The sequence below is a fragment of the Helicoverpa zea genome, chromosome 14, assembly GCF_022581195.2.
Source record: "Helicoverpa zea isolate HzStark_Cry1AcR chromosome 14, ilHelZeax1.1, whole genome shotgun sequence".
In the NCBI taxonomy this organism is placed as follows: domain Eukaryota; kingdom Metazoa; phylum Arthropoda; class Insecta; order Lepidoptera; family Noctuidae; genus Helicoverpa; species Helicoverpa zea.
Genome location: NC_061465.1, coordinates 3112297 through 3133816, shown reverse-complemented (window position 1 = coordinate 3133816; position 21520 = coordinate 3112297). Strand labels below are relative to the sequence as shown.

Genomic DNA, 21520 nt, shown 5'->3' with positions numbered 1-21520 from the left:
CATCAATCTTTGAAAACAAAGTGAAAGCTCGTCGGTGTCTAGTCGCTTGTTATGCGTTGTTTCAAAGTCCAAGGACACAAAGATTTGCTAGTAAACTAAGTTTGCTATTATCGAATTTAACAATAGATCGGCGGATGTGTTGTTGTGACTTATATTCGTGTATTATTTAACCGACTACTGGGAGTTACCTCAGAACCGTGTTCGGCGAGGAAACGGATAGTCGTGTGAAACCGTAGGTGTTATGTTGTAAATATTTTTATTACTTAGTTTATATTAAAATTGGCATTTATAAATAGAATTTTAGTTTATAGTTTTTTTTGGACTGTTGTTTATAAAATTTTTGTAGCAAAGTTGAATTAAAATTTCGTAGAATGTTATGATATCAAGATACTATTATTTTATGAATAAAGTGTTTCTGAATTAATTAAAGCTAGGTGCGCAGATTATTTAAATAAATGTTAATTGTTTACTAGTACCTACATGGAATTGTATAGCAACAAACTTTGTGTATAATCACTTCTCTGTTTTTACAAATTTTATTATTGTTAATTTTTTTAAGTGTCTTTAATTTAATTTTATCTTTTTTCAGTCAGAAAAAATGGCAAGTGCAGTGAGAAGTAAAGTGCTAAAAGTTTTAAACAAACAGAAAAATGGATTGTCATTTGCCGCTGTCAGACAAAACAGTTCAGCTCCAGAGAAAAATATTCTGACGTCTGTGTATAAAGATCTTCCTGCAACCAGTAGTACAGTAAATGACTTTGTATGGCACAATTTGGACAGGTGGCCTGATAAAACCGCTACGGTAAGTTATCTTTATGACCCTTATATTTGTATCTTTATCATAAAGAAATACTTCTACAGTTTACTGAAAAAAATGGTATGCACGGAAACATGTAAGCTACTTACTGAATGGTCCAAGTAAATAAATTTTGTTGATATGCATAAATCATTTACATAAATGTGTGTTAGAAAAAAATAATTCAGAAAAAGTATAGGTATTTGAAATGACTGATGTCCTAAAAAACACAAACACAAATACTTATAAAGTGTTGGACTAAAAAGTAATTTTATTTAAAAGGATATACTGCCTATTCACTGCTTGTATATCTCTTATTATACCTAGAACAATAGAAAATCAATTATGTCTTGTGTATATCTGCGCTATGAAATACAATGGGTTAATAGAAGCAAATAAAATAAGAACAATGAATATCCAGTTTTGTACTCAGTTTTATCCCCACTATCAACGTTTGTACAGTTGTAACTAATTCCTATGCAGATATAACTAGATCATTATGATAAGATTAGGTACTAATAAATAAATATTAGATAACTATTTTATCTTTCTTCAGGTTCATACATTAACCTGTTTTAGCCCATTATAAAAGAAATAGAAAAAAATATAGTAATGAAAATATTGCTGTGTAGAAAAATTCAGTGCTAATGTGGATGTAATTTGTAAGAGAGAGAAATAAACTTCAGGGCAGTACATAAAATACCTATGTACATTCCTATCAAACTACTTTAAAGGAACTATCATTACTCACATTTTTCAATATTAATGAGTTCACAAATTAAAAAGCAATTTATACCTACAGTTTATATGACAGAGTTGCTAACGTAATTCTCATTATGATCCCATTTACATAGGGTTCAACAGCCAATAAAAACTATGTTGTATTTCAAATACTCGGCATGGATTTTATAAATGGAAAAATACACAAGTGGGAGGGAAGTACACAAAGCATTATAATTGCTTTTGAACCTTGTAATCATTTTATAGGATAATAAAATAGATTGAGTTAAGTTTTAACACTAGTAAAATTTTTATACTTTAATAAAACCATTGCAATGTTCAAAGTTTAACCATGTGCACAAATACCTATGTGGGGATGACATGCAAAAATTAATTTAATTTAATATCAATTATCAATCATGATTAGGCCATTGATTACTCAGGATTATGTATTTAGATACTTATCATGGTTAGTTTAGGTACCTACTTATTAAACGAGGGATTGTCAGTAACAGCTGCATATCCTAACTAATATTATAAATGTGAAAGTAACTCTGTCTGTCTGTCTGTCTGTCTGTCTGTCTATCTGTCTTCACGCCTAAACTACTGAACCGATTTGTGTGAAATTTGGTACAGACATAGTTTGGAACTTGAGAAAGGACATAGGATAGTTTTTATTTCAAAAAAAATATATATAAAAATAAAAAATAAAATTTATTCCGGACATATAGCGCCATCTATTGGTCAAACCAAAAATATGCCGGAAGTCACTATTCCATGCGAACGAAGTCGCGGGAAAAAGCTAGTCTACCATAAGTTGTGCCTGTTGCGGTCAGTCAATGGATGGGTAACCATCTATGCTGAAAAACAGTTAAACCCTTGGCCTCGTCTGCCATTTAAGATCTATATCTTGTTTCTATAGGTAGTAAAAAGCTAGAAAGCCTAACAAACCATTCAGTCTTAGGGACTTTTAGGAGCCATTTAATCATCAAATAATATGGCCCTTCCCTCTGTAGTGGAGCGGAAGAGATTAAATTAAACCTCTGGTCAGACTTCCTGACCATTCTTCCGGAACCTTTTGTATAATCATCGGCAGGCATATTGAGCCCTGACCTTCACCTGCGCAGAAGCGATTTATTGGTTTATTGCACAGTTGTACAGTGCGCAAAGCGATCCCCACTCTTCCACCGAGAGCTCAATATCCGTGCCGATAACTATACTTCAGAGAAAGGATTAGTTTTTCGAACAATAAAACTCAGCTGTGACCTTAAGAGACAAGCCTTTTGTGGCTTATTATGATAACAGGCCATCTTGTATTATATAATTTCAACATTGTAATAAATAATTATTTATTACAATGTTGAAAATTATTAAATAAGGTAAACGCGGGTGAAGTCGTCATGCCCCAATAGTCGTCAATTAATCTAAAAACTTTTATTTATTATTTCTACTTAACTTAAAATGGGCCGGTTCATATGTCAACATATTGTTGATAATATATTGCACAATTGAAATGACAATACGGGGTTTTAACGGTCATGGCGTCCAAGATATGTTATTCGAAACGTGTGTGCCCTAACAAAAAAGTTTTTTCGTGAAGTTCAGCTGTCAAAAGTGAAACTCAGCACGTGGTTTTGTGTTTTGATTTACATAACTCCAGTGGGGTCTGTGGTATGTTTCTTTGTTTAATTAGATAGTTAAGTTTATTTGCTAACGATGTAATATGCAATTTGGAATATTTTTAACATAGAAGATATATTTTTTTAATGTGACATCTACTGGTACTTTAGAACTCCCATTTGACCCAAAACCCGTCAATTTTATAATTATTATGACGACTACTGGGACATGCTCAAAAATTGCACCTAAACTCGTCATAATGAGGATATTTTGTGTTTTACAGTACAAAATGCGAATAAATAGCTAATATCGGGACTTTTACAAAATTGTTAACTCTCTAGAACAAACATATTTAAGGTTTAGACTACATTTGTTGATAAAACTGCGTTTCTTTTAAGCTTTTTCTTAGGGGTTCATTTTACTCAGCTGGTTCTAGATGCACGTACACAGTCATGTTATTCGATTCAATTAATAGGTTTCTTAATGGCTAAATCCCCTGTTTTCTATAAGTATGCACTTTCTACGAGTGTTTTTTTTTTAGGTATATATTGGCCGCTGTAGGCCTCCGCCATTCGATTAAGGACACGCGATACACATCTACCGCTTTGGGTACAACTACCACTAGCCTTTGTTTCTACTACGCTTGGATTACAATTTGTGGCAAGCACAAATTGACTGTTCTTACACTACGCTTTTCGTTCGAAATAACTGCATCTCGTCACGCGTATTGTACCGCGTCTCCCTAACGTGCCTTAATAGCGCCTGTATAAAAATTATGTCATTCAACAAGTTTCGACGCAAACAATATTAAAATCAGTTTTAAAACTAAGACATAGCTTCCATCTCTGTCACTTCTTTGCTTGTCGTATTCGATATTGATGGGTAAAGAGTAATCTTAAGATTTTTATATTTAAAATTGTATGTACCTAGTCATTGCATGATCGTAATTTTAATAGCAGATCATGACTGAAAGAAACTACAAGCAAGAGGGCCTTTCAAAAGTCATAGAAGCTGTAAATCAAAGGGCCACAACATCAGATGCAGCAAGAAAATTTAAAACGCCCTTTTAAGACAACTTTAATGAAATGGTGACACAAAACCGATGATTATCCCTGTATATATATACTATAGAAATGAACCCAAGGACAAGGCTATTGCGTTGAGATGTTAGTGGATTAGGATATAGGAAACTATAGGAACTATGGCACCTGCCGATGACAATGTATAAAATATATGTTAAAAGGTGGAAGCTCGCCAGCTCACTTACTGGACCCCCGGGAATCAGTCATTGAATAGCAACAAGAGGGCAATACATGAGCGGCTGAAGGGTGAGGATACCTCGGCGGACTTTAAACGCAGATCACGCACTCCCTGCGGGTCCAGCATCACCGGCCCAATCGTCACTTACCACGAGGCACCTACCCTCCGAGCCGGGCTACTAACCCTACTCTAGCGACTCCACTCTGGACGGCCAATGAAGGCAAGCCAGAGGCGGAAGACCTATCCCCCGTCATGCTTCACTCCGTCCAGCCGGAGTGAAGCAGGACAGGGACAGTATACTCTCCCTGGAGTACTCGGTATATATAGCCCCGCGGGGTCGCTACTCCCCGTCATCCGCCTCAGATGTCCTGCGGGGCTAATTAAGATTATTATTAGATATCTCTTCCAGACCTTGGGACTACAGAGTTCCGGATTTTCGGAATGCGAACGTGGGGCCGAAGCCAACACGCTGAAGCCCTTTATTGTGATGGGATGCTAATATAATGGACTAGGAATGGGGAAACTACGGGAACTATGGCACCTGCCGATTAAAATGTATTAAATACATGTAAAAATGGCAGGTGGAGACTCGTCACCTCACTTACTGGGCCCCCGGGAATCAGTCGCTAAATCGCAACAAGAGGGCAGCAGGTACATGAGCGGCTGAAGGGTGAGGATACCGCAGCGGACTTTAAATGCAGATCACGCGCTCCCAGTGGGTTCAGCACCACCGGCCCACTCGCCACTTACCACGAGGCACCTAATCTCCGAGCAGGGCTGCTAACCCTGCTCTAGACTCCACTCTGGTCGGCCAATGAAGGCAAGCCAAGAGGCGGGAGACCTATCCCCCGTCATGCTTCACTCCGGCCGGCCGGAGGTGGGGGACAGTATAAGTAAACTCTTTCTTAAATATTTTAATAGTAATAAATTTACTCGTGCTACATATGCACATGACTGCATGGTTATATGATTGATTACGAAATATGTTTTATTTATAGACTGATTTTGTGATTCCAAGCGTTTGATAGATAGGAATATTAATTAAAATGCAACTATGTAGGTATCTGTTTTATTGAATACCGGCTCTTCTAACAGATTATGACCTGCTATTCTAAATAGGGATTTGGTTTTCTATCTATCTACCTAATGTTTCAAAGGCATAAGTATGCTTAACAAATTCAAGCACAAAAAAAATGTAAATAACTTGAACCTTATGTTCAAGAGCAGAGAGTTTACATTAGCATTAAAAGTTGACGAGTACTGGGAATATTTGACGAGTATCCGTACAAATCAGACGACTATTGGTACAAATCGCCCTTTTTTTACTTTTGGCTTAATAAGTACATAAACCCATGAAAATTATTAAAAAAACATTAGTTACTTAGAATAACGAATACATACTCTATCACGTCATGCAAAAAATTTCATTTTCTATTGAATATTTAACACACAGTGGCGCTTCAAAGTCGGTGATTTCCGAAATCCGACGAGTATTGGTACGTTTACCTTAATTATAATCAAGTCCAGTTCCAAGACACGTCTGTAACTAGTTTCGTTTGAAAAACATAATAATGTATAGTCATTTGCATAATAAGTGTTGACGTAACTGCTTTTAGATTATTTTCCACGTGTGTATTTTTTTTTTCAATTTGTTTCTCTGCTTATGATGTCTTTTTATGTAGTTTTGATTGTACAGTGTCTTAGTCCAATTGTGTTCAATTTTCATTTACGAATTTATCTAACCCTAATGTCGGTTCCCCAACCCTGCTAAAGATCCAAGGAATCCAGATCAGTTCTTAACAAGCTATAGTAAGTTCAACTCAGTCTTGCGCGCGGCCTTATGTGTGGGTAACCCTTGTACATATACAGTGACTTTGTGTGCGTGAGAAGAGGTACAGTCGGATACAAATACAGTTATTTAGGGGTACGTTACGGCGGTTTAAAGAAAAACAGTTATTACGTAATTTAATGTTTATTTATTTATACCTAATGATTCTGAATCGCTACTTGAAAAATCATACCTATGATGTATTTTGCATTTTTAGTCCACACTTTTATTTATTGTCCTCGTACCCCGAGCTAGAAAATATGTAAGGAGTATTTAATTCATCTTAGATATTTCACCTCATTTATTTCTTAGATACTGTCAATGTCAATTTGAAAAAACGTATGAGAAAATAATGAAAAACTGTAAAATGTAATAATAAAAAGCTTTGAATGTTGTTTCATTTTTTGAAACGTTACCTGACTCCTTAAACATTTTCTCCGTGAAGAACTAGACATTTTTGTAAACGACTGTACCCAAAACAAAAAGCGATAAGAACATGTCATGCTCGGACGACGTCACTGTCACACGAACGAAAGTTGTATATTTACAAGCCGACGCACACATAGGGCCGCGCGCAAATCTGAGTTGAACTATCTATAAACTGACTGATTTTTATAGCAAACGGATCAACCAACAAGAATTTAGAAGAATTCCAAAAAAAAAATAGATCCTTATGAAATCGCACAAGATATTCTTAGCTAACTTAAGCTAGATAAATGTGAACAACAAAATAGGATAAACCTGTTACATACTTTATTTATATTAAGAATCTACTAATGCCATTTTTTCATATTGATGATTAGTATACGAATTTTGAGTGACGCACGAATTACGGCTTAAATGGCAAAGGTCACATTTGTATACATACCTGCTTATCACTTGTACATGTTAGTATATTTTGGTGTTTATGTAACTAACTCTTGTTCAAGGTATGTGCAGTAACGGGCCTAGGATACACATATGCGCAAACGCATAAGATGTCCATATCGTTTGCCGCCTCTTTGAGGACAAAACTCAAGTTGCAGAACGATGATAAGGTGGCCATAGTTCTGCCAAATATCCCGGAATATCCTGTCACTATTCTGGGCGTACTACAGGCTGGATGTATTGCCAGTATGATGAACCCTATTTATACAGCAGGTGAGAAATTAAATAAACAAAGTTAGAAAAAGCTTCATTACCGGATTATTATATTAGACAGGTTAACCTACCGCTATGAGTGAGAAGCCCTTGTCCGACAGTATGTATTTGAAAGAACGAAATACCAAAACCCAAAAAACGTCTTTTATTTTTTTACACTGTCTTAATTTTCATAAATCTTTCTTTTCAGAGGAACTGAAACGCCAAATACAATTAATCAAATGCAAAGCTGTGATCGCGTCGAAAATATCTTACGCGAACATCAAAAAAGCTTTAACAGAACTGAAAGTAGACATACCAATAATTTTAGTGGATAACGATGGTCTACCAGAAGGTACCATAAAGTTCTCAGAGTTTGCTCAAGATTTTAGCATAGACACGACTTGTTTGAAAGAGGTGAAAAGAGGTCCTAAGGACTTGGCGATATTGCCATTTTCGAGCGGGACTACAGGGTTCCCTAAAGCTGTGGTGCTCACACACTCAAGTGTTGTTGCCATGAACCAGCAGATTATTGACCCTGAAATCGTCGCTATTAAAGAAACTACATGTAAGATTTACATTACATCTACATTATCATCTACATTACATTTACATTGCCTTATAATGACATTACATTAATTGATATAAATAAATAAACATTGTAGGTACTTTATTTCTTGCATTTTACTCATGATATTATCTAATTAACTTATACTACTACTATTTGATCATATAATCTAATTTACTCTATCGCTGTTTCAAATGACTCCACCCCGCCAAGGCTTTTTTCATTGATACAAATTAAAATCCACCCCGTTTGGAAGCCTTTCTAAAACTTTGTTTGGCCTTTAAATGTATGGACCAAGTATCCTTTCAGTCTTACATATTTTGGTATGTTAGAACCTAATCTCTTACCTTTATGTTGTAAGTAATCCCAAATTCTTTTTTTTTACTTCCAGCAACAAACCAAGCAGTGTTGCCAGCAATATTACCCTTCTTCCACATATTCGGGTTTAACGCTCTGATGATGAATCAAATGGCGTTGGGCGTTAAGCTGGTTACCATGCCTTACTTCAAACCTGAACTATTTCTTCAGACGTTGGTTCAACATAAAGCTGAAGTCTTGTTCTTGGTGCCACCTATGGGTAAGATTTTAAAATTAGTGCCCTCATGTTGTATTGAGAAAGTGTAAAGTGAAAGCTTGAAGCTTTAGGAAAAGGTGAAGTCGATGTTAGTTTGCTGTTGTGTGATATCGCACCGACCCCAAACAATACCAAGTTGTTTACAGCGCAGAAAAAAGCAGTTCTTATCTGCTTTATAGCAAATTAAAATCAGATTATGATATGAAATGGAAATGTATTTTTTCTTCGATAGGATTTCTAATTATTTCCCAGTCATGCCTGGTATACATTTTGACAATCAGAATCAATGCGAATATCTTCGTTAGCACATACCTATTATCATAAAAGTTCCTTATCAAAGAATTTAGACTCTGGCAACTGATAATTATCTCTTAACTAAACTTTGTACTTAAAAACAATTTGGGCTCCTGTTCAGCAATCCAATGTTAACATAACCAGACTATTTTGAAAGATTGCGTTCAAATTCATGAATATCCTTGACATTTGAGACCTCTCTAAAAAGTACTATTATTATTCCAGTGGTATTCCTGGGTAAGCATCCAGCCGTCACGCCTAAGCATTTGGAGTCTGTCTACGGCATCGTGAGCGGAGCTGCACCAATCTCTAAACAAGACGCCGAAGCTGTTATTGCTAAGAATGTAAGTTTTGTTCATATACCCGGTCTTTTGCGGCTTTTGAAGACGAACCAACGATGGTCCTTTGTTCAAATACAAGAGTTTTTTGTTGGTAGGTCAAATTGCCCCTCCCTCCAAGGGTGAAGGTAGTGATAGACTTACTAACTAAAATTCACCGTCTGTTCATTGTGTGAGCTAATGTTCCAATGTATAATATCTTAATCTTTATCAGAAACCTGGTCACCATTAGAGCTTCGTAAAACAGCATCACAGCATAATTTGATATGGCCTGCTAAAATCATAAAAATCTGTCTAAAATTCAATTTGAAACTAGTTTTCTGTTCCTAGCAACAGTAAACATGTTCATAATATCATTTAGCACATACAAATCATTCTAGATATAAATAGCTATCTACCGACGCAAGTGAAAAGTTCATTCAACCGTGACAGCATACCAATTTAACACTCAAATAACTTATGTGCGAATAGTTCGAATGGGAACTTATTAGTATAGTTCTTGTTATCCTATTGTCTATTATGAGCTCAGATTTGATGACGTCACAGCGTTGAATAGAGCATACTTTATCATAGTTGACCTACTTCTCATTCAGCGTGTATCCTAAGTACTGATTAATAGGTATCATATTATGCGAAATGTAGTTGTGATTCTATTTTAGTACAATGTTGGAATAAGATGAGACTTATAAATATTTTGATCCTATATACATTTTTCTATAAGCAAGCGTAGCAAAGGAGGCCTGTACCCAGCAGTGGGACATTAAAAATGTTGATGATGATGATGAGAAGATTTCAAAGATTCTATGACCTTTTTCTTGGGTTACTAGCCTACCTACAACATTCCTGAGTACTTTTACAAATACCTAAAAGATGTAATCGTACCTATAGATTAATTTACGTTACACGAAAATTGCGCTTGCACAATCTCTTTTACTTCCTATCCTTGACTATGCCGATGCCAGCTATCTCGACCTCAGAGTGGACCAACTAGATAAACTTGAGCGACTTCAAAATGTTTGTATAAGATTCATATTTGGTTTGCGCAAATATGATCATGTATCAGAATTTCGCACTAAACTCAAGTGGCTTCCCATACGACTTCGTCGGAATGCTCATATCCTTTCTTTACTGTACTGTATTCTCTTCCACCCTACGACCTCTTCTTATCTTAAAGATCGTTTTGAGTTTGTATGTGACACGCATTCGCGGTCTCTAAGGTCATCAGAGAACTTAAAACTGAAGATGCCGGTGCATTCCTCGACTTTTTATGACAAGTCATTTGTTGTCCAAGCAACTCGTTTGTGGAATGCACTGCCTGTATCTATCAGGCACACACAGTCTCTTGCTGTTTTCAAGAGTATGGTGAAGAGCTATTATATGAAACTTTAACACTCTCTCTACTTTCTTTATATTTATATTTTTTTCTCCCATCCAACTTTCCTTATATATGTGTATGTATTGTTTATTTGCTTATACTTGTATATATACCTTTTTAATCATTATTTGTACGCCTACTACCCGTAATATATCTATTTAAAATCGACTCCATCCAAAGGTTGTCTGTAAGAGATTGCTTTTGAGCGATAAGACCGTCTATTGTACTCACAGGTATTTTTTTTGTAATGTCCTTCTCTATGTTTGTTTTGGTGTACAATAAAGAATATTCTATCTATCTATATTAAAGTACTTACATAATTACTTATCGTAGACATAATAAATTATCTTTTAAAATATTTAAGCACCTACTTGAGACACTAAAGTCCTTTTGAAGAAAGCAATGAAAGGTTATTTTACTACAGTCGCTTACATAACGTTATGCAACGGCTTAGTGCCTATACTTACACTTATTATTGTTTTCTAAGGAATGTCACAAATAGTAGAGCTTTATATTAAGAAAGTTTTGCTTCTTAGAGCTAGAATTTTGACTTTACAAGAAATGTCAAACTCATATATTTTAGTGCAAAAACCTGAAGAGGTATCAATAAACAAACACCATTTCCCATAAATAAAATAATCTAACAAATTACTAACCGATTATACGCACATTGTACCTTCTACAGCACACCTTGTGCACCTGTTATCAAAAGATAAATATACTATTGTCTGATAGCTAAGTACATTTCAACTTTTGTCTGATAACACCTTCGTAGTGGAGTTTAGCATCCGATAATATATCGGTATCTTTTGTTATTGACCTCTGGAACTGTAAAGAGGTCTTACTTTATCTTTGAACTTGAATACAAAGGTTCCTTGTTCGAGTTATATTATTTTTCACAACAATTTTTTTTTGTTTTGAGATGATGTCGGTCCGATCGGACTCTGGACTTGTAGTTGTAGTTTTATTTTGTCATTGTTTGTTGAGTGTAGAAATAGAAACTTTGATATAAATAGATTTAGACTTTGGTAATATACATGGACTAAAATGTTTACCTATTTCAAAGCATGTCTCTTCAATAAGTTGAAATAACGAGTATCTTATAAATAAAAATAAAACATTAATGTTCATACAAGATTTTTATACAACAGGCCAAGCACATGCACCATTATCCCGAAGTAGTTAAAATAACAACCAAGAAAAGTCACCTTAGACATTATATTCACGGCTACAATAATTAATCTTTATTTTACTAATTATAAAAAAAAAAAATCTCAAAAATGTCTTCTTTCTTTTTAATTCCTGTACTACTAATTAACTTAAAATATTCACAGAAAACTTTAAAATTTTCAGAAAAACATAATGTTCCGTCAAGGCTATGGGTTGACGGAGACCAATGGTGGTATCTCCGTGGCGAGGAACGTCGATTCGAACCATGCATCTGTTGGCTTTGTGTTCGCTAGCAGTGAGGTGAAGATCGCTGATGTTAATACGCAAGAGGCTTTGGGACCTGGACAGGTAAGCAATTATTACTTATCTATACATATTTGTTAACGCTCAATCCTTCTCCATGAAGAGTAGGCCTGTACCTAGGGCTGCCATCCGTCCCGGATTAGTCCTCGTTTGGAGGCCGTCCGGGGGCCGTCCGGGCGGGGTTTCAAGAAGTATCCGGGGAAAACTCGGACACTTTTCATGTAAGGAAGCACCTCATTGAATTTAAGTATATATTAATAGTAAATGGATTACAAATTAGGTATTATTTTGTTTAAAAAAATAGTACTCGTTCAGGAAAAAATGCGATTTACGCGAAATGTCCGGATTTTTTTAATGTTTGTCCGGGTTTGGCGAAATTCGAGATGGCAGCCCTATCTGTACCCAGCAGTGGGACGATAAAAAGGCTGTAACGATATTTGACGTAGTAATTATTAATCTTATCTGCCTTGCCTTTTTCTAACATGTTGAAACAAGTCAGGCGCCTTCTTGTAAGTCAACGTGCGATAGGTGTGATAAGTTACTAGAACTAACGAGGCGTTCAGGTTCCTTGTTAGATCAAAACCAATCTGTCAAAGATTGGACCCCCATCCAAGGACCGACAGCGCGTAGCGTTGCTTAACCTTGTGATCAACTAACCTGTTCGCTTGCTACTTAGCCATGATAAAACCACCACTTTTATCTCTAAAACCAACAAAACCATGCTAAGAAGCCAGGTCTCATATTATAATCTAGTACTATTCCGAATTAACCTAGTAACATAAACCAATATTCTTATAAAAAAAACGGTTGTCTGTAAAGTCGTTTTACTGACGATAGTCGAACGTGACAACGTCATAAGAAATTGATCGTCAGATGTCGAACGCTGCCTAAAGCGGAGGCCGATCGTGCCTCTTTGTCTCTCGTTGCGTGCTCTCGCTTGCACTTTTAGCCTTAAACGGAACGCCTCAGAGCGAGGTAACGCCGCATGAGTCATGTTTTTTCGTGCGTGCAGCCGGCTCCGTCGATTTATAAGACGTTGTCACGTCAAAACATAATATTTACAGGAAGGCGAGATCTGGTTCCGAGGCCCCAACGTGATGTCAAGTTACTATGAAAACGAGGAGGCGACTAAAGAGGTTCTGACTCAAGACGGATGGTACAAAACTGGTGATATTGGACGATATGATGAGAACAAGTATCTATATGTTACTGACAGACTAAAGGAACTTATAAAGGTAAATTGGAAAACTTTATTAGCTTGAAAATAAATCATAATGGTTATTCTCATACAATAAGGAGATCAGCCGGCTTACGCAGGACATATTATAGTACACAAGCATTTGCGCAGACACAGGTGCACGCACACCTTATTCCTTCACTTACATAGCCCGATGGGACGGCAATCCGAGTTGTTCTAATATACTTCCAACAAAGTGTGCAATTAAGTCGTTTAATAATACTAAATTAGTCTTCATGCGTAATAGATGTTCATATTTTTCTTTTGGATGAATTTATCGAACTGTTTGTCCTAAATCTAAGCTGTCTTGCTTCTAGCATTCAAGACAACTCCATATTCACAGAAATCCAATTTCTTGTATAAAAATATTTTTAATAAACTTATTTCAGGTTAAAGGCTTTCAAGTACCTCCAGCAGAATTAGAAATGGTTCTAAGAACGAACCCCAAAGTACTTGATTGCGCCGTCCTTGGTATTCCTGATCCAATATCAGGAGAAGTTCCCAAAGCATTTATAGTGACACAAGCCGGCCAAGAATTGAAACCAGAGGAAATTTTAGATTACGTTAACACCAAAGTTACAGCCTTCAAGAAAATCAAAGAAGTCCAATTTGTACCAGAAATTCCTAAAAACGCAGCTGGTAAGATTTTAAGGAAACAGCTAAAGGAAAAATACTGTTAGCATTTATTTTAAGACGGTACGAATGGTTGGGTGAAATGCAAGTATGGATTTTTGGTATTTTTTTTGCATTTAGACTTTGTACAAAACTTTTTTATTGGCCTGTGTGAGTTGTCTCTTGGTTTAAGGTATTGTTTCTAAACTTTTCATACGTAATTTTACAATAATATATAAGTATGCAATCAGTAAATGACCAAAAAATACATTGCAGTATTTTCACCGTATAATATACCTACACCGTACCACCACAATGTTTATAGTTTCTCGGCGCTTCGATAGATGGCGCTGTTCATTTGACGCTCATTTCTGTATCGCGGTGTTAAGATTCTCCGCGATTGAACGACCCTCGCCCGTCACTTTAATTCGGTATCGCTTCTCGGCCTTTTGGCTAAGATCAAAGTGTAGTATCTGTTCTTTTCAGCTTAATATCTGAAAGTTCCCTCACTGAGGGACCAGAGTGCTTAGTGCGAGTTTTCGTGAATTTTTTTACGGACTCACATGAGAGCGCGTATACTAAGATTTGTATGCAGTGTTGCCAACTTAGTGGATTTTCCACTAATACTGGTGGTTTAAGTCCCCTATTTAGTGGCGAAATGTTGAAAGTACTGCGGGTCAAGTAGCGAAATGTAAGTTTTGTGGTACAGTAGACTGCATATCAGTGGTAACTGTCATGCACCTTAACTCAATAGTAATAAGTACGATTTTCCTATAAAACTGTTACCACTGACCTGAAGTTGACTGTACAACTTTAAGGAGTTACTATGGAGATTTGAAGTCTCACGGAATGTCAAAAAAGCATCTACAAAACAAAAAGGTGAACGACTACTATATAATTATATTAAGTACTCATTCATTGGTCAAATGCGTAACTAAACAATTTGTGAAACTACTACGCCGATTATAATTTGTGAAGGATTCGGATCGGGTCGGATGAATTGCTAAACAGATGTAATGCTTTGTCTGTTTTAATTTTCTATCGTTGCCGAGTTACATCTTTGGATGATTAAATTGTTTTAGGTTACAATAAAATATAAACAATATTTTTTTAGTGGTGAATTTGGTGATTTTAAGTGTGGGATAATATAAACAATATTTTTTTAGTGGTGAATTTGGTGATTTTAAGTGTGGGATAAATTTTTGTTAGTGGTTTTCTGGTGGTTTTAAAAGTTGACTCTGGTGGTAAGCTTCTACAACTGTTGGCAACACTGTTTGTATGGAACAAAAACAGGTTCCAATTTTTGACACTAGGTGGAGCTGTTTTTGTTCCATACAAATCTTAGTATACGCGCTCTCATGTGAGTCCGTAAAAAAATTCACGAAAACTCGCACTAAGCACTCAGTATATTAAACTGATTTTTGTAAACTGAGTGCTTAGTGCGAGTTTTCGTGAATTTTTTTACGGACTCACATGAGAGCGCGTATACTAAGATTTGTATGGAACAAAAACAGCTCCACCTAGTGTCAAAAATTGGAACCTGTTTTTGTTCCATACAAACAGTGTTGCCAACAGTTGTAGAAGCTTACCACCAGAGTCAACTTTTAAAACCACCAGAAAACCACTAACAAAAATTTATCCCACACTTAAAATCACCAAATTCACCACTAAAAAAATATTGTTTATATTTTATTGTAACCTAAAACAATTTAATCATCCAAAGATGTAACTCGGCAACGATAGAAAATTAAAACAGACAAAGCATTACATCTGTTTAGCAATTCATCCGACCCGATCCGAATCCTTCACAAATTATAATCGGCGTAGTAGTTTCACAAATTGTTTAGTTACGCATTTGACCAATGAATGAGTACTTAATATAATTATATAGTAGTCGTTCACCTTTTTGTTTTGTAGATGCTTTTTTGACATTCCGTGAGACTTCAAATCTCCATAGTAACTCCTTAAAGTTGTACCACAAAACTTACATTTCGCTACTTGACCCGCAGTACTTTCAACATTTCGCCACTAAATAGGGGACTTAAACCACCAGTATTAGTGGAAAATCCACTAAGTTGGCAACACTGCATACAAATCTTAGTATACGCGCTCTCACGTGAGTCCGTAAAAAAATTCACGAAAACTCGCACTAAGCACTCTGATGGGATGTTCGGGGCTCGCTCCACTCCCGTCACGGGTCGGCCCGGCATTGCAGTGCCGCCGGGATCGGCCCACATAAATACAAATCTCTTCCTCATTACAGGAAATACTCATTATGAGTTAATTTGTTGAGACAGCGTGAGAATTAAAGTCTTTCCAGCAAATCAATGAATTCCTGTCCGTAACAAAAATATAGCCATTGCCTAAAAAATATATTCTACCAACATTATACAACAAAGTTTTCCCTAGTTTATTATGGTGAAACGGCCTTATACCAGAGAATAACTTTGTTTTATCCTTAGAATTTAGGATTAAGAATAAATCATAAGACAATAAAGTTTAAGGATATTTTGTTTTTATAATTATTACATATTTTTGAGCATTTTAAAGAAAAGTGCCTTTCCAATGTGGTAGCCTGCAATAAACAACTAGTCTGTAGTTTTTTTTTTATATATAAAATAATTAAAAGGACAATGGGCACTTTGTATGAGATTTGGTACCCGCTCCAACAGTAACGTATGATATATCATTAGAAAGGTATTTACGTGAAGAATAATAAAAAACCGGCCAAGTGCGAGTCGGACTCGTGCACGAAGGGTTCCGTAAATTACAGTTAAATCAACCTATCTCAAAAACTATAAGAGATACTTTGATCAAACCAAACATCGTTGAAAGAGTTAATTAGCATGCATCACCTCTATTTTTTTTAGAATTTTATACCCCGTAGTTATAAAAATAGAGAGGGGGGACATACTTTTTACGACTTTGAGAGCTGATATCTCAAAAACCGTTCACTTTAAGAAAAATGTTTTTTAGAAAACTTTATATCATTTTAAAAGACCTTTCCATTGATACCCCACACGGGTATGTACATCGAAAAAAAAATTTTCATCCCTCAGTTACATGTATGGGGGGCCCCACCCCCAATTCTTTTTTTTACTATTTAGTGTCATATTTTTGTAGCGGTTCATACAACACATATTCCCATCAAATTTCATCACTGTAGTACTTATAGTTTCCGAGTAAATCGGCTGTGACAGACGGACAGACGGACAGACGGACAGACGGACATGACGAAACTATAAGGGTTCCGTTTTTGCCATTTTGGCTACGGAACCCTAAAAACTATGGGGCTTGCCTCAATTAGCTGTCCGATCCGAGTAACGATAAAAATTGAATCTACATATAAACAAGTATGTCATCCATATATGCAAATTCATGAAGAGGAATATGTCGTCAGTGTAATAATTTTAAACTCAGTTAATAGACTTCTTACATTGTTTGAGATACACTCTATTATAATCTAAAGGTTGTAATAGTCTATGGAGTCATACTACGGAAACACAATCGTCATCTGATTTGACAAAAGTTCAAAACATTTCTATTCATCTTTTTTAGGGTTCCGTAGCCAAAATGGCAAAAACGGAACCCTTATAGTTTCGTCATGTCCGTCTGTCCGTCTGTCCGTCTGTCCGTCTGTCACAGCCGATTTACTCGGAAACTATAAGTACTACAGTGATGAAATTTGATGGGAATATGTGTTGTATGAACCGCTACAAAAATATGACACTAAATAGTAAAAAAAAGAATTGGGGGTGGGGCCCCCCATACATGTAACTGAGGGATGAAATTTTTTTTTTCGATGTACATACCCGTGTGGGGTATCAATGGAAAGGTCTTTTAAAATGATATAAAGTTTTCTAAAAAACATTTTTCTTAAAGTGAACGGTTTTTGAGATATCAGCTCTCAAAGTCGTAAAAAGTATGTCCCCCCCCCTCTATTTTTATAACTACGGGGTATAAAATTCTAAAAAAAATAGAGGTGATGCATGCTAATTAACTCTTTCAACGATTTTTGGTTTGATCAAAGTATCTCTTATAGTTTTTGAGATAGGTTGATTTAACTGTAATTTACGGAACCCTTCGTGCACGAGTCCGACTCGCACTTGGCCGGTTTTGAAGAATAAATTCATCATTACCTCAGCACCTCTTGGGGAGCAAGATTAAGTCGTAATATGTACTATGTTAACATCGTCTCCTGACTTAACAACCTTAATTGATTGTAAATACTGAAAGACTTTTATCAAATACATAAGCTAGTTCTGCGTGAACTGCAAAGGTTTGCACAGTCTTTTTTTAAAGAAGTCGGTAGGCAAACATTCTAAGAAGGCCAAATTCCTGTTTTTTTGTTACTTTACCAGTTTTTATTCAATACAGTTGGATTTAAGAACTACATCTACGTTGATGATTTATGAACATTACACATTCTATTAGTCGATGTCACGCGAAATGGACAAGGATTTGGGACTAGTCGTCATAGTAAACATTTTTTGCCTTACCAAGACCTACGCAATGGTACTAGAATCAACACTGTTGGACAGGGTACCAAAACGCCCATCGTCCTTTGTTAATTTAACAAAAAGTTTTTAAAGTTTAAAAGCCGTATTCGGTAAAGGAATAATATTTGTATAGTAAAATTAAGAGTCAAAAATAATATTTGAAATTGTGCTCAGATTTACTTAAATTAGTTAACTGTCAGAGACAATACTTGCCAAGCAAATTATGTCTGTGATTTTGTTATTTACCTACTGATATTAAAACTATATACTGTTTTTACCATATCAACCTTTATACGTACTGTATACGTATTTTTATACCTATAGGAATAATAAAATAAAACAAAACTGTTTTACCGAAATGAAAATGCTGCCTGCTATTGTATTGAAATTATGTTGGAATGAAATTCCGCTTTAATCATGTTAATATATGTTTAATATACAATTTTTATATGTAGGTATAAGTAGATTTTCTATAATCATGTTATGACCTTATTTCACTTGGACAATAAGCATTTCTACTGTTTCAAATGTTTACCTAGTTTATACCTACTTACACATATCTAAAGCTTTTATAAAAATCAAATGTTGTTATATTATACGTTATAATTTGTTAATAACTTTTTTAGATATAAAAAAATAAAATTTATTTAATGGTTTGTTTTGGTTTTATTCATAAATTGTACTTAAACACATTTATGTAAACATGTAAACTAATAAAGAAATAAATTAGTAAGTAATCATAATTATGCATATTTTAACCTTTAGAAGTATACCTCTATAATTTTGTTAATTAAAAAGTTTACGTCTAGTACGTACGTACGTAGTTTACTTTAGTCTTAATTTTTTATCATACTTATATTATAAATGTAAAAGTTTGTGAGAATGTATGGATGTATGTTTGTTATTCAATCACGCAAAAACGGCTGGACCGATTTGGTTGAAATTTGGTATGTAGATAGGTGATACCCTGGATTAACACATAGGCAACTTTTTATCAACACACCACGCGGGCGAAGCCGCTGGCGGAAGCTAGTTTTTCATAATGAAAAAATATGTTAATAAGAATGGATATTCCTCGATGGGTAGCAAACACTTACATCATTTTTCAAATCGGATCCAAATGGTCTTATAATTATGTTACTCGGGAATAGCGTAGGTTTCCCACTCAAATATTTTTCAAATCGGACCTTAAATTACCGCGTTCAAGCAAACAAATACATTTTTGAGCCTAACTACATAACATTATGATAATATTAGTACTTCGAAGAGTTTAGTAATATTCTGTAATTTCAGGTGTAGGTACTCATACGGTAGATATAGTTAATATAGACACACCCATTGGTAAACTGGTTGCCGTCATCCAGTTGACCTTGGTCTCCGCATCAACTACGTCATCGGCCCACGTTTGTATACAGACGGGCACGACGAGATTTTTGTCGACAAAACTTCTTTTATATTTTTTGTAAGTACTACAATCTGTTTTGTAATGTTGTAATTTTAATAAGGTGTTTTTCTTTTAAATATAGGTAATACTTAAGTAGGTATACTAAATTATTAATATTTTATCAAGTGGAAACTCTCCTTCAAAATTAAGCTGTAAGTAGCATTATACACACACATACCTACTTGAAGGGAAGGGAACAATTTTATTGATTTTACCGACCAAATTATTATTTGATAGACGAATGAACTGATGAAAATCAGTCTTGAAAATAAAAACATTACACAAACATTAACTTTGTTAGTGTTCATTACTGTTTTGTTACCTTGAAAATGTATTAACCTTACTGCATTGTAGTTTTGGGCGCAGAATAAAATTTCTAAGTTCAAACCTTATAATAACACTAACTTCCACCAGCGGTTTCACACGCGTCCCGTGGGAGGAACTGCTTTGCGCATCCGGATAATCCTTTACCCATCTTCAATTAATGCACTATTTAACACTGACAGTTTTGTTTTTAATCGGACCTTTAGTTCCTGAGAGTAAGTCGTCAAGATAATAAACTCTTCAGCTTTATAATACTGGGATAGAAATACCTTAATAAATAATGTTCTATGAATAGGTACTGTGGCCTTGTAAGTAGATGTTCTATTTTATCATCGTGCATTGAACTTTGAGCTTTCACGAACTATTTTCATCCGGCTTGTTTTAATAACGGATAGTCTAGTACATTCTCTGTGGTGGGTGTGTCATAGACAAATGGGTGTGTTTTTGTCGTGATCAGAAACCATAGATATAATATTACTAAACAAGATTGCGCACGCTCAAAATATATATTTACGAAAATGAACTCTATCCTAACGCAATAAGGTACTAAATTGGTTGCATAATACACAGAGGCAAATCCGAGCCAAGAGGGATAGTTCGAACGGAGGCTGTTTGTCTCTTTCTAACACCTTGCCAGCATAAAAAAAAATGTTGTGATCAAAAGTTTTGTCTTCCCAAAAACAATTGAATCACTTATATTTTTATCTCATTTTAACAATTGTAAGTCAACAAATTAATAACAATCGCATTAATTTATTCGTATTTATTATTAAAACATAAACAACATAAATTTTTATTTTGCTTTTTTTTATTTTCTAGCGGTAACCCTGAACATTCTTGGCGCGTAATCAGCATTTAAAATTTTGTTTATATTTTTTTGTATTAAATCAATTTAAACTATTAAAATGGTGAAAAAGTGTTGCGTTTCTACTTGCAAAAGTAAATCCTATGGTGGTTGCAATATATCGTTCCACAGGTTAGCTAATAATAACATTTTCGTAAACCAAACAACTAGGGTGCCCATGAATTCTTGTAACGAGTCAAAATATGGGTGATGGATTTTAAAACTGTTGTACTATTGTTATAGCTTCCCAAAAAATGAAGAAAGGCGACATAAATGGCTCAGCAGTCTATATATGAAGTAGAAATACAAAAAAAACAGTTTGCACTTCGAATCTTCCTGCTTTTATACTGCTAATTTCCGCTAATTATTAAAAGCCTTTATTAGTATCTTAAGGTCACAAACTGCGTAAGTTAAAACTTCAATACTAATCTGTGTTTAATAATCTTAGCAAATTCGGATTTGTCTCACATAGCTTAATCTCATAGTCACCCTATTAGAAAGGGGCAGACAGCCTCCGTACTAACTGTTTCACTCGGCTCGTTTTTTGGGTTTATATGCGCAGTCCTGTTTACTAATATTATGTCTATGTCAGAAA

At 35.2% G+C, this 21520-nt stretch overlaps 1 protein-coding gene and 1 pseudogene across 1 annotated transcript; both read left to right on the top strand.

Annotated features, from left to right (window-relative positions):
• The first annotated feature begins 57 nt into the window (after positions 1-57).
• LOC124636425 (4-coumarate--CoA ligase 1-like) lies at positions 58-14073 on the top strand. Its single transcript, XM_047172513.1, has 9 exons — positions 58-232; positions 590-802; positions 7154-7364; positions 7555-7911; positions 8303-8488; positions 9005-9123; positions 11846-12010; positions 13030-13200; positions 13592-14073. Exons 2-9 carry the CDS (start codon positions 599-601, stop codon positions 13880-13882), a joined length of 1704 nt encoding a protein of 567 aa, XP_047028469.1. The 5' UTR covers positions 58-232; positions 590-598; the 3' UTR covers positions 13883-14073.
• A 174-nt stretch (positions 14074-14247) lies between these two features.
• On the top strand, positions 14248-14463 carry LOC124636713 (annotated as a pseudogene).
• The last annotated feature ends 7057 nt before the right edge of the window (positions 14464-21520 follow it).